The sequence below is a fragment of the Chelmon rostratus genome, chromosome 15, assembly GCF_017976325.1.
Source record: "Chelmon rostratus isolate fCheRos1 chromosome 15, fCheRos1.pri, whole genome shotgun sequence".
In the NCBI taxonomy this organism is placed as follows: Eukaryota; Metazoa; Chordata; class Actinopteri; order Chaetodontiformes; family Chaetodontidae; genus Chelmon; species Chelmon rostratus.
The window spans coordinates 17,715,617-17,728,227 of NC_055672.1; the positions used below are offsets into that span (position 1 = coordinate 17,715,617).

Sequence of the window (12,611 nt, forward strand, 5' to 3'; positions counted from 1 at the left end):
GGTTGTTTTAGTGCTAAGTTTCTAAAATTAGCACGTTTTTATCAATGATTTCTTGTGAGCAAAAAAAGTGTAACATGATGTAGAAAATCTATATTTTATGTGACGGTGCAGCCATGGAAACGTGGCAGCTTAGGTTTGAGTTTTTCACTGTTCAGTAAAAGCATCACTGAAGTGCTCTGACAAGCAGACGCAGAATATGCTGTTTATGTGAGTCTGCCATACTGTTTTTTGTTTTTTCATTTTAAACCCAACAAATAATTACAGAGGAAATTAAGAGTGTAAGGCGTGAAACCAGAAGTGTTCTACACACATACACACACATACCGGGTGAAACTACTACCACTACAACTACAACTTTCTATCAATTAATCTGACAATTATCTCTGGATAGGAGTGAAGTTTACAATCACTCAGACCAGCTCAGTTCCCATTTGATAATACTAATAATATTACTTTTCTATCTGTCAATTAGCAGATGAATCCATTCTAGCCACTACTCCCACCTACCACAATTGTTTGTGTGTGATTTCATGTAAGCTTATTTATAAATGACAGGCTGCTCCGTAGCTAAAACACAGTTTTGTTTTGTTTGTTTTTTCCACAACCGTCGTCATGATGTGTCTAATGCTCTAGGCCACATATATAATACATCTAAGTACCCTTTATCACTGTAGTCTATCATGCCTGATCGCGTGTGTCCCATCAAGGTTATAGCTTCTCTGGAGCAGTGCTGGCTGGCTGACGCTGCTCCTCATTCTCACCCTTCTGACACATGCTACAGCCCTCTCGTGTGTGTGTGCGTGCGTGCGTGTGTGCGTGCGTGCGGGTTTGCGAGTTTGTCCATCCATATGTCTGTCCGTTCCATCCCGCTCTGGCTCCCATTGCTGCCACTAACATGTCATCCATGCTCCATGACAGCGTGCAGGCGTTGGCCGGGGATGGTTTGGGACATGGAGTACCCCTGGGCCAAACTGGACTGTAAGACTCTGCCTGCTTCCTCCACACTAGGCATGACGCCCAGCCCCACCAACATCCATCATTTCATTCATTTAGGTCACTGTGGACCCCGCCATCATCGAATAACTGTGGGTTGCGCCTGATTTAGCCCTTTTGTGAGAGTGGAAAGCGGGTCTGGAATTCAAGTACAGAGTCTGCATGCTGATGGCCAGATGAAGCGCTCCTGCAGTGTTTCACCAGTGTCACTGTGAGGCACTTAACCCCAGCAGTCCCATGTCCGTCATCCACCTCCTTACCTTTTTGGCTTGTCAGTATCCTCCACACCATTGTCCTTCACGTTCCTGAATGCAACCTCACCCTCATCCTGCAACTTTGGTCCAGCCAGTCACGGCTTCCTGCATGAGCAAGTCCCATCTGTCGTGCAGACTTCATCCACAGTGCTTTGCTTTTGCTGTGTTGCACCTGCACTGCTTTGCTCAGTTTTTTATTGGTTTGTTCTTTTCTGTTCATCCTCTAACCTTTTTTCAAAATGAATAACTGTACACGAGAAAGCAGTACTTCACTCTAGTGGATTAAACAACTTGAAAGCTCCCGTGACCCTCTGAGGTGCCCCACCATCTTTCTTTTTTCTCACCCTATAACCCTCTCTAGCAGTAACACAGGTGGTAAATGTTTCTCAGCCTGCTGCTGCCAAGTAAACTGTCCACCATTCATGTTTTGTATTTCAAAATTCTGAGCGAGTTGGACAGATTTATCACCAGACCTCCTAGCCTGAAGGTTTCTTCAGAAAATTGGCACTTGTTGATTGACCCCTCACCAAAGCAGGTAACCGCGTGTGTTTTTTAAACCCTCCAGTGACAACTAACCTCCGCGCCATCTGAACGAACATCCCTCCAAATCACTGGCTTCTCAGCGGCGTTGTGTTGTGTTCTGCTGCAGTGTGGTATGGTGTGTGTCGGTGTGTCCACTGCTCTCACATGATGCTCTACTCTGTTTTTCCCTTTTAGATTAAAAATATCTTAAAGGTCCAAATACTGTTTATGGCGCAGGTAAGCCCCGAGTCGGACCGGAAGCTTGTATCCGTCCAGTGGACGACCTACCCCTTCGCTCGTTCACTCATCCTGGCTGTTCCCCCACCCGCCCCTCCTTTTTTCATTTAGTACTAACCACGCTTTATTTACTGAGTGCTCTGACAAAGGGAAGGGGACAGAGAAACCAGGCTGTTTATTTGGGGGGTGTCCTACTGTTTAGGCCAGGCTGGTAATTGAAAGTGATGCACGGTGGGGACAATTAGCACCTGACTAAGTAGCAGCATGAACAATACGGCTACACTTCTGGCCCTCGCTTCTGCATGTGGCGCGCCTTTATCTCTTCCCCCAGCAAACACTTTTCTCTTTTCTTTCTTTCCTTTTTTTCCCCTCAGTCCCTCCACCCCCCTCATTTCCTCCTGTTGGAGTGTGCCTGTTTGCCTGGGGCAGACTCTGAGACTAACACCTGCCGCACTGGAAGACGTCTTTGTCATCTAAAGCCTTGTTTGAACTGCTGCAGAGGGGACCAATGGGGTAGCAGGGCCATTTAAAGACTTTCTTTGTTTTCTTTCCTTCTTTCTCTCCTTTCTTCTTTCCGTCTGAAATTAACCTTACCACAAGGCAGTTTTGGCTGAGCAAGGAGCGGAAATGCTGGGGTATAATGATGATAATAATGACACATTAGCCTCTTGAATCTAGATGATTTTTTTCTTACTTACTTACTATGAAAATTCGTACATAAGGCAATAGTACAGTGAAGAACATCATTTGGAAACCGATGCAACCACACTCATTAAGTGCCACAGTGGGAGTGATGACTGTTTAGTGCAGCATGTCTTAATGGCCGCTAAACGAAAAGGGAAGTCTGTTGAGTGGGTGGTGAACTGTACCGCGCTATTGTCTGTGTATATTAGCTGTAATAGGTGGTTGCCGTCCTCTTGTCTGTCATATGTCTTTGCAGGCAGCACATGCAGCTGGCGTTTAGTTTAAAAAACCAAGTGTTTACTGTAGGAATGAGTAGAAGAATACGGGAATGCAGGATTTGTTCGGTCCATAAGGCCAGCCCACATTTTTAGCCAAGCCAATGCTTCTTTTTATATTCATATGCAGATTTGGAAATGCACGTTTGGAACCCCCCCTCCCCTCCATCTCCCCTCTAGCCCTTCACAATACACACACCCAATGTTTCATCCACAGCCCAGCCCTCCTCTCCCAGCGAGCCGTGGCCCTGGATGCTGCCGGTGTCCACTGTGCTGCTGAGTGTCTGTTACTCCAGCCATCTGCCATTCCTTTTAGCCGCTGCAACTTGAGATGCCTCTGAAAAAATGGCAGGAAATAAAAGGACAGGAAAGAAAATAGGCAACCAGATGCCATCTCCACAAAGCAGAAAAGTTGTTTAAACTCGAGGCATGGGGCAGAGGCAGGTGGGGGGTGGGGGGGCACAGTTTGGTCAGGGGCACACTGAGGACGTTACAGCGGCGTTCACAATACTTGATTGTCCTCGCCAGCATTTGATGCCCACCTCCCAGCATATTACTATTTGCCATCCCGTAATCATGGATGTGAATTTTTTTTTATTATTATTATTTGTATTTTTTTGTAAAAGGACAATGTTTGACAATGGGAAGGCTCCGCATGTTCACAACTAGAGCATAATGTGTAATTTTATTTTCATTCAAAGCATTCTACTGTCACACTGCGAATTGAATACTTTTTCTTTCATTTTTTTCCCTGGTAGCTACAAAGGTTACCTCTCATTTTTTATATCCCATAAGCATCTGGAAAAGCTGTGCAGGGAAGAAAGGCAGCTTCTCTTTTAACAAGCTTTGCTTATCTGCAGCATGTGAAACAGGCATGTCATTTCTGAAATGTTTTACTCGCTTTCTCAAGTCCTTATTCTGATGACTTAAGGGGTAGGACAAACTCAATGCCTGACACTTTTTTTTTTCTACAGTTTGCATTGTAAGTTTTGTGAATGTTGGTGACAATCTGATGAAGTGGGTAATTTCGGTTGTGGGAGCAGCCACATGCATGACAAAGCATGCCGGGATGAGCAGCAGTCACACAAAATCCAATGAGCCCCTGCCATGTCTAACCAGCTCCTCCCCCCCCCCCCCCCCCCAGGGTCCTTCACCTGCAGCGTGAGCACCGAAGCCGGGAGCACCTCAGGACCGACGGACTCTGCCGACCAGGTTTCTCCCACAATGCCCCGTGCCACAAAGAACCGAGTCTCCGGAAAACTCCGCCGATCAGCGAGCGCTATAAGCAAATCCTCTAACTGAGCTCTACAAACCCCCCCCCCCCCCCCCCCCCCAAGAGTGCAACCTTTAATCTTTTCTCGAAGAACCTCACACACCCAGCCATGACTGCAAGACTGCAAGAGATTTGTTTTGTTCTGTTCTGCGTGTATTGTTTCTCTCTGTTTTTATTTTGTTTCACATAAACATGTAACTGGAGCATATTGCAATTTTTAATTTATGTGGCAATCGTTGATTTCGTTGATACATTTCCATTTGTCGTGGTGTTTAACTGCTTAATCGAGGCGGACATGTGACTAAGCTATTAATGTTCATCCCGGTGGTTTCAGCTTAAGAATCAGCAACATAGGAAGACTTGACTGAGAAGTCTTAAAGCAGCATGTGATTAAAAAAAATCATTTTCACTCTCACTTTCTAGTGCAGACATGGCATGCGCTAGAGAAAAAAGTTCTTACTATAGTAAGGGAATAGGAGACTGCTTTACCCTGTTTCTGTATCTCATCTATTTCAACACTTAATGTGACAAAGCACTGAATGACACAGCTGTAAATGGCATCATGCTAAAACTGCACAAGAGATTGGTATCCATTTATAAACGTGTCTGCCTTTTTACCTCCTCCTGCACCTGCCACGACCTTTCTGTGTCAACGATACCACTTCAGCTTGGACCACGTCGGTGGACCATCTCCCTACAGCGAAAAGGAGAAGAGACTGATGCGTGGGGAACGCCTCCCCAGAATGATTTGTACACACGGTACTGCTGCACAGACTAAACAGTCCCTGTAGCATGTGCGGTCACAGGATTTTTAATAGTTTTGAACCCAGAGTGGACAATCAATGACGTCTTTCTAACTTGAGCTGAATGGAAATTTGTTTTTGTTTTTTTTATCACTCTGATTTTCCTTTTTAAGTGAATTCCAATGGATTGTGTCTTGATTTGATTTATGCAACTCTGCTGGAATGAGAAAAGACTGCGTTTGTAATTGTTTTCTGATGTCGTTAACATAGGCTCATGTCCGGTAATTGAATAAGTTCCTCCTGTCTCTTTCCTCGGCTATCAGTTTCCCTGTCCTGTGAAGCTAAGACATCGACATTCCAGCGTTCCCGACCAACGTTTTTGCACTCACTGTCATTGATTAACTAGCATCGAATGTGTCTCTCTGTTCTTGGATGTAAATTGCTTTAAGTTTTATTTGCTGATGTTTGCTACATGTATATAGAAAGGACTATTTGATGAATTATTTTGCTGTCGTGTTGTGTTATGTATTCATGTGCTGTTTAGAGGAAAAATACCGCCAGAGCCTCAGGTGAATCTTAACTCCATGCACTGGTGTGAGTGAGAGAGCGAGTGTGTGCACGTATGTGTGAGTTTCTGAGCGAGCTTCTCACAGTGCCTGTGTTATGTCTGTCCCCTAAGATGCTGTCCCACACCCCACCCCTGCTCCCCATAATCAGATTTTAGTTTCTCCTCTTCATCATCTGAGACAAACCATGGAAACCCTGCGTCACATCTCCTCGTTAGCACTCTAAAACAAAGTGTCGGCCTCGCCCGCGCCTCTAAAGGTCACTGTCACTGCTTCCCACAACAAAAACAGCTACAACAGATGGATTTGGAATCGCATGGCTCTCTGTTTAGTCTTTATTATAGGTGGTGTCCTGCTCCGTCTTTATCCGTGAATGGAATCAAGTGGCACCGACTCCTCCTCTTTCCCATGAGCCTCTCCCCATGTCGCCTCCTGAGGCCACAGGAGGAGGGGGGGTGGGTTAGGTGGCATGCCAGAGCTGAACTCTAACAACTCTCCTAGCAACAGCCAGGCCGGGGCTCTCACTCCTCCAACCTGCCCGCTAGGGTTGTCATGGTAGCCAGGTGTTCAACACATACACACACACGCACACATTATACACTCACACCCTCTGAGGGCTCCACCCAAGCTGCAACACTATCCCCATCTGTTGCACTACTATGCCTTACTTTCCCCATGCTCTCCTGTCGTTTTTACTCTCACATCTCGCCTCCTCCTCGTGTTTGTTCATTCCTCGGAGCAGAAAATGGGGAATCCAAACAGCGGGAGGATTGTTATTTTTTTTTCTTTCTTTCTTTCTTTGAAGAATGTATAGATACATAGGCCTGGATCACATCTATGGTTTTTGTTTTCCCCCAAAGCCACTTAGAGGAACCACACAGGATGCTGATCTAAAGATTGTAGGTTATAGATGCTGTCTCTTGAAGGGGCCTGTGCTCCCCCTTTGGTGGCTTAGTTGCTGGAGATGTTAGTTCGGACCAAGATAAGGATTGTGCGTCTTACATGCGTGAAGAAAATGAGCTAGTGTTAGTCCTAGTATGTTTTTGCTTTTCTTCTCGTTTTAGAAATCCTTGTACATTGTGTCAAATTTGAGGGCTTCGGCGCCCTCTGAATATAAATATATTAATGCCTGTAATATAATCTTTGTATAAGAGAAAGATGAAAAAAAGCTTGAAGATTTCATCATTACTTGTCAACATATCAAACTGTTTTTAACGACCGAAGTCCTCCTATCTTTATTAGAAATGTGAAAATTGAAACATTTCATTAAATCAAGTTGAAATTCTGCCCGTCTTCGTCATTCTTCCTCCTCAACAACACGTCTGCTAATTGTGTGACCTGGGATTTTGTGGAGTGCTCCGTGTGGGTTTTATCTGTGTATGTGCTGACATGTTGGTGCTGTTACCATGGGCTTTCTGACCCTGGCCCTGCAGTACTAGCGGCAGCAGGGGTAACCTGACCCTCCTCCCATCTGTCTCCCCTGCTGCTCAGCCCTGCCTAGGGGAGGCTAACATAATGGCCCTGGAGATACAGGTGCAATGGTTGTAGCACCTACAGGTGCCCTGACTCACCTGGGTCACATAAAGAAGCGAGAAAAGCACTTGATCATAATTGGATCCCTAAAAGTGCGTGAGAGAAAAAAAAAGCCTAATGTTACCTCATTTTCACCCAACTCGCGCTGTCATCATTGACTGTTTGCAACAGAACAGGCAGGGGCTGGATGTCCCAGCCCCTCCATGGCTGACATTCTCTGTGATTACTGCCTGATTGTATTATTTCATGTGTTACAGTGCTGGCTGTGGTCTATTTTCACATTTCAAATCAATCTGTCTTGATGTATTGTCACTGAGGCCTTAAGGGGGAGTAACACTCATATAAAAAAGTTTATTCTTTTTGGCCTTGGACTGGTGAAGAGTTTAATGAGCAGAGACAACAGAAACAAAGGAGAGTTAAAGTCAGTGTGAGGGTGATTTTTTCCCCCCATCCTTATAACGCATTGTACAAGTCTCACCATCATCGGCACTGCTCTGAGGATAACTCCCTGCTGACTGCATGTGTTTTTAAGTCTGAGATGGCACAGTTGGAGGCTGCCTGCTAAATTACAGCTGATTTAATGCTTTGCAGTTTCTGGAGGTCAGATATAAAGCCAACTGAGCCCCGGTGCGTCCTAAATCAACACAAAACCAGCAAAAAGCGAGCTGCGTGAGTCTTCCACAGCAGACAGATGTTTTACTGCTGCAGAGGTGAGCTGCGATCCACCACCTCCTTGTACTCCTGTCATGTCCTGACGTGGTATTAAGCAGGGAATTTATGATTGGGCCCTAAGTGCTTCTCTATGGCAGCGAAACGGCGTCTATTGAGCCACTGCAGCAATGATTTACTGCAAATCAGTCTGATAAACGGCGAATCGAAGACGAAGGTTTGGCCAAGAGGGCTTCTAAGGTTTCCTTTTCCTGCTGAGGACTACAAAATAGATTCGCACTATTTTGGAGTGTGACCCGCTGTGAGAGGGACGGCGGTGCAGAGGAGGACGGAGCTGCAGGCGTTTGAATGCTGACATAGTTAAAACTTTTGGGGTGGCCCGCCGAGACCACTCTGAGAACCAGCTTTAAACCACATGATGGGCAATAAAAGCGCGATTAAAGCTGCACTTTTTCATTGTAAAAACGAGTTGTGGTATAGACAGAAAATGCATCCGCATTTTTTATATAATTAGGTCCTAAATCCACACAATACAGTGAGGAGCTTCTTTCAGTATAAAGGTGATATGGGTAAAGATTTTTCATTAGCGCACTGGGTAATTATTTCAATTTGTGTCCTGAAAATAAGAGTAAATCAGAGGCTTTTTCCAACACCTCAAAGTCGTCCAAGTCTTGTTTAAAAGTAAATCATGAATTCATTTCCATGTCATCTCGGCATGATTATGTATTGCAAATCATTTGCTATGAGCCATAGACCCCCTCCTAAAGAAAGACCATCACAGAAACGCATCATGAATAAACAAGGCTGGGATCAACAGGCGTATTATTTCAAAACTTGTGTCACTAATACAAAACCTCCTCCAGAAAAGTGCTGATTTTTCCTGAAGACATGAAGCTCATCAACAGCGCGTACTTTTTTATTTTATTTCACCCCCACCTGAAAAAGTGAAACCACCTAGAGACGTGTGTCCTTTTGAAAATATTTTATTTCGATAGACAACAACGATATACACATACAATCAAAGCGCTATAAAAGCCAACATTTAAGAAAAATAACTTGTCCTTAAAAAAGATTGCATCTAAGGTAAGAGCTTTACGTTTGTTTTTTTTTCCTTTTACAAGAGCTGTGGAGATTAAGATTAAAACCCGACCCACGACAAATATCACAACTCATACTGTAAATTTGACCCAAAAAACAAAAAAAAAAACAAAAAAAAAAAAAGGAAAATCGAATAAAAACATTTTGGCTATACGACATGTAAACTGCCAGAACGATTCACAGGAAAAAACCACAACAAACACAATAAGTTACATAAAATAATTAGAATAAATAAATAAATAAACATATGATGAAAAATATTGCAACAATTTCAATAATAATAATAATAAAATATGTGCCAGCATTCAAAATTAAGACAGTCTATGATGACTTTTTTTAAGGCAGTTATACAGCGGGATTTGGACGTGTATGTAGGCTATGTCGGACTAGGCGTATCTGTATACTAAAGGCATTTGTGGTTCTACTACAGGGGGGGGACGCTTCAGTCACTCTTCTTTTCGTCCCACCAACACGCAGCTGGCGAGTTCTGTCATTCACAAACGAGCGTAAAGCTACAGTGATGGAGCAATCACGGCCGGTGGATCCAGAAGGCTCTGATGGGGGGGGGGGGGGGGGGGGGGGGTTCTGAGAATCGTAAGACATTTCTTAGGTCTAGAAGCTATCATTGAACACGTGTGCTGTCCTAGAAAAATACCCTTTAACAGTCAAACTAACGCTTTGTATTCTTTTTTTCCCCTTGATAAACTAATTTGAGAAAGAAAATCTCAAAATAGGCCTATGTGTAATTCAAATATAGAGAGAAGCATTGAACAATCACTGATTGGCATGGAAAAGACACCTCATTAAACACCACTTAAACATCAAAACGCCCTGCCTTTCATTGGCCTAAAGTTATGGCAGTGAGCATCACAAACTCTTTTTTTTTTTAACCCCGAAGCCACTTTTTTGTTTCTCTTTTTTTTTTAAATTCCCCCCATGAAAGGCACGAGTTTTTGTGTTGTCTTTAGCAGGCGGGGCGCACCGGCATTTGGAGCAGGATCACCTGCCTGTTCTCCGAGGGGTGGCACTTGTTTATGTGCCTGGTGAGCCCCGGCGAGCTGTAGAGAGTGGCGGGGCAGTATTTGCACGGGTAAATCTGGGAGGAGTGCATGAGGCGCAGGTGTCGCTCCTGGCCGGCCCTGCTGGTGAAACTCTCCCCGCACACCGGGCACAGCAGGCAGTCCACCGGGCTCAGATTGAGTGGGCTTTGGTTTGAGGCTTCCTCTGAGGAGGAGGATGATGATGATGCTGCTGAGGAGGAGGAGGATGAGACCGGAGCCTGCTCTGCCGCGCGGTCGCTGGTTTGAAACCCGTGCTCCTCCAGCACTTTCTTTTGCAAGGCCTGGTGTCCCATGATGTGTTTTCTTAGGTATGCCTGTCGCTTAAACCTCTTCCCGCAGAACTGGCAGTCATAAGAGCCATCTTCAGAGCCAGACTCGGACAGACCTGGACTCGGGGTGTCTCTGTCACTCATGTCTTTGGCTTCGTCGGAGACTGACTTGACACCAAGCGGTGGCATTTTGGCCATCTCTGGTTTGATGCTCTGTGCGGGTGACATCGCCGGCACGCCGGTGGTCCGGGGTTTGTGCCAACGGCGGTGAGAGGCGAGGTTGGCCGGGCAGCTGAACATCTTATCGCACTCGGGACACCGGTACTCGACCCTGACGATGCGGGAGCACTTGTGCTGAGCCAGAGAGAAGGGATCCGCATACGCCTCCTTACACAGCTGACACACAAACTCCCCTAAAGGTTTGTTTCCTGCGGAGGACTGCGCCCTTGGCTTCATCTCCACCGGCCCCTCTTTGATTTTGAGACCAAGCACGGGAGAAGTCGTCACCTCGTCTTCAAAGTTGAGTTTTCTAATGGCTTTGGGTTTCTTGGAGGCAGGTTTGGATTTGCGCTCTGTGCCGTCCGCCGCGGGTCTCTTGGTACCGACCCGGTTGCTCGGTGCCGGGAGGCTGCTGGTGGTGGTGCCGCTGCGGCTGCTGTTGCTGGTGCCGATTTTCAGATCGACCGGGGCGTACATGAGATGGTCCAGGCCGGAGAGGGAGGCAGGTGTCGGGAATGACTCGGCAGAAATGGGCGAGCCTAGATTGAAACTTCGCTCAAAATATCCCCTGTCGTGCTCCTTGCTGATGGGCCGGGTGGGGCTGTAGAGGGCTTGGCACACCGCCTCAGGGTTGCCGAACTGCGCCGGCTTCTCCAGTCTTGGCACCGGCGCCTCAGCTGCTGTGAAATCCGGCGATGCTGCTGCGCGGTCCGGACTGGACGCCACGGACATCGGCGGGGAGGGGTCCGCCTGACACGGCAAGGCAGCTGGGGTGGGTGGCTCCTGGAGGTCATCTTCGTCTGACCGAGTCCTGTAGGAAACATGTGCAGATTTCTTGTTTCTTTTTACCAGGAATCCTTTTGGCATCTTGGCGAGTAACAGCGGAAAGGCACTTCGGGGAGGTGGGTGAAGTCTCGAGGATCCAGGTTTGTTAAAAATATGGCAACACTAGAAGCTTATGGGACTTTATCTCCCCAGTAGATCGATCCCTCTGTTGCTGAAATGTTTTCGTCTCCAAGGCATAGCTCCACTCTTTTTATGCCGGAATGATGCTATTGTTCTCGCCCCCCCTGTTGCAGCATCCCCGACCAATCGGATGAAACCGTCGTCCCAGTGGAGTTGATTGTGGGAGGGCTTAGAGCCTGTGTTTGGTGGATTTCGTTGGAGGATGTGCAGATAGCTTAGCAGATGTACTGGCGGTTTATTACATTAATGTGTGCGCTCAGCCCCTCCCCGACAGAGGCACACGCCGGGACCCTCCTCTTTTTACGGTCTGATGGGCCCCTATACAACTGCACACGTGCCACGGCTTTGTGGATCTCCTCCTGGGGGGGGAGTTGCCAAAAGGAAATGTCCATCACTGCCACAATCATCACAATTTAGAATTAAGACGGGGATGAGACAAGCTTGGTTAAAAACAAACGAATCGCTGAGTTTCTTTCCATTTCTGCTGTGATGTTATTTAAGGAGGAATTTACCTTCACAACTGGAAGACCAGAGACTGTCAGCTCAGTGTTTCAGGTTCTTGTTGTTGTTGTTTTTCACACCCAAGCTGTTTACAGTTGTTTATTTCCTCTCTCCTTGCTCCAGCCTCTTTTACGCACGACCTTTACGCACATTACGCGTGCCTCTCAACAATCCAAATAGCCTGTTTTTATAGAGCTGTATTTTATTATGTCTTAAATAAACACTGTAGAGGGAGTGTTTCTTTATTTTAGGGCACGTGTCTGTCTCGGTAGTTTAACTCGACATATAAATCAGACATCTCGCTGCATACATAAGTAATAAGAAGACCCTCTGGTCTTTGTGCACAATAGCCACGTCTGCCCGCGCTTGGATATCCCTGTCTTTTTTCATTCTTTTTTTTTTTTTTTTTTTTTTTTTTCGTTTGAAAGGCAAATTGACCTCTTAACTGTGAAACGGGACTCACGGCCAATCTGGCCCACAGCTAGACGCGTGCTGGGCGGAATCAGTGCTGCAGACAAAGAAGGCCGCAGCCGGGGCTTGTCTTGCAAAAATGCTGCACAGATATATCCAAAGCTAAACTGAAGCTGCTGCTGCGGGGTTTGCTGGGATGGAACTGTTGTTTGGACAAGTGTGAGCTGTTAATTGTTAACGAAAGGCCCATTCTGCTGAAAGAAGCTCGTAACTGAATCCAGTAGTTAAACAAGTTAAGATGTTGCATGATTCGTTCTGTTTTGATGATTTCTTTAAA

At 46.0% G+C, this 12,611-nt stretch overlaps 2 protein-coding genes across 5 annotated transcripts in view; one reads left to right on the forward strand and one right to left on the reverse strand.

Annotated features, from left to right (window-relative positions):
* The window catches only part of ralgapa2 (Ral GTPase activating protein catalytic subunit alpha 2), an 84,905-nt gene extending 80,628 nt beyond the window's left edge, over nucleotides 1–4,277 (forward strand). For 2 of the 4 annotated variants that reach the window (XM_041953151.1, XM_041953154.1), the window contains 2 exons: nucleotides 919–2,006; nucleotides 4,110–4,277. In XM_041953151.1, the coding sequence (XP_041809085.1) occupies nucleotides 919–1,100 (182 nt within the window). In that variant the 3' untranslated portion in view covers nucleotides 1,101–2,006; nucleotides 4,110–4,277. The remainder of the gene's footprint in view (nucleotides 1–918; nucleotides 2,007–4,109) is intronic. The other 2 variants (XM_041953153.1, XM_041953152.1) reach the window with 2 other exon arrangements.
* A 5,534-nt stretch (nucleotides 4,278–9,811) lies between these two features.
* Nucleotides 9,812–11,263, reverse strand: insm1b (insulinoma-associated 1b). Its single transcript, XM_041954479.1, has one exon. The coding sequence runs from the start codon at nucleotides 11,261–11,263 to the stop codon at nucleotides 9,812–9,814; it is 1,452 nt and encodes a 483-aa protein (XP_041810413.1).
* Nucleotides 11,264–12,611: the final 1,348 nt, after the last annotated feature.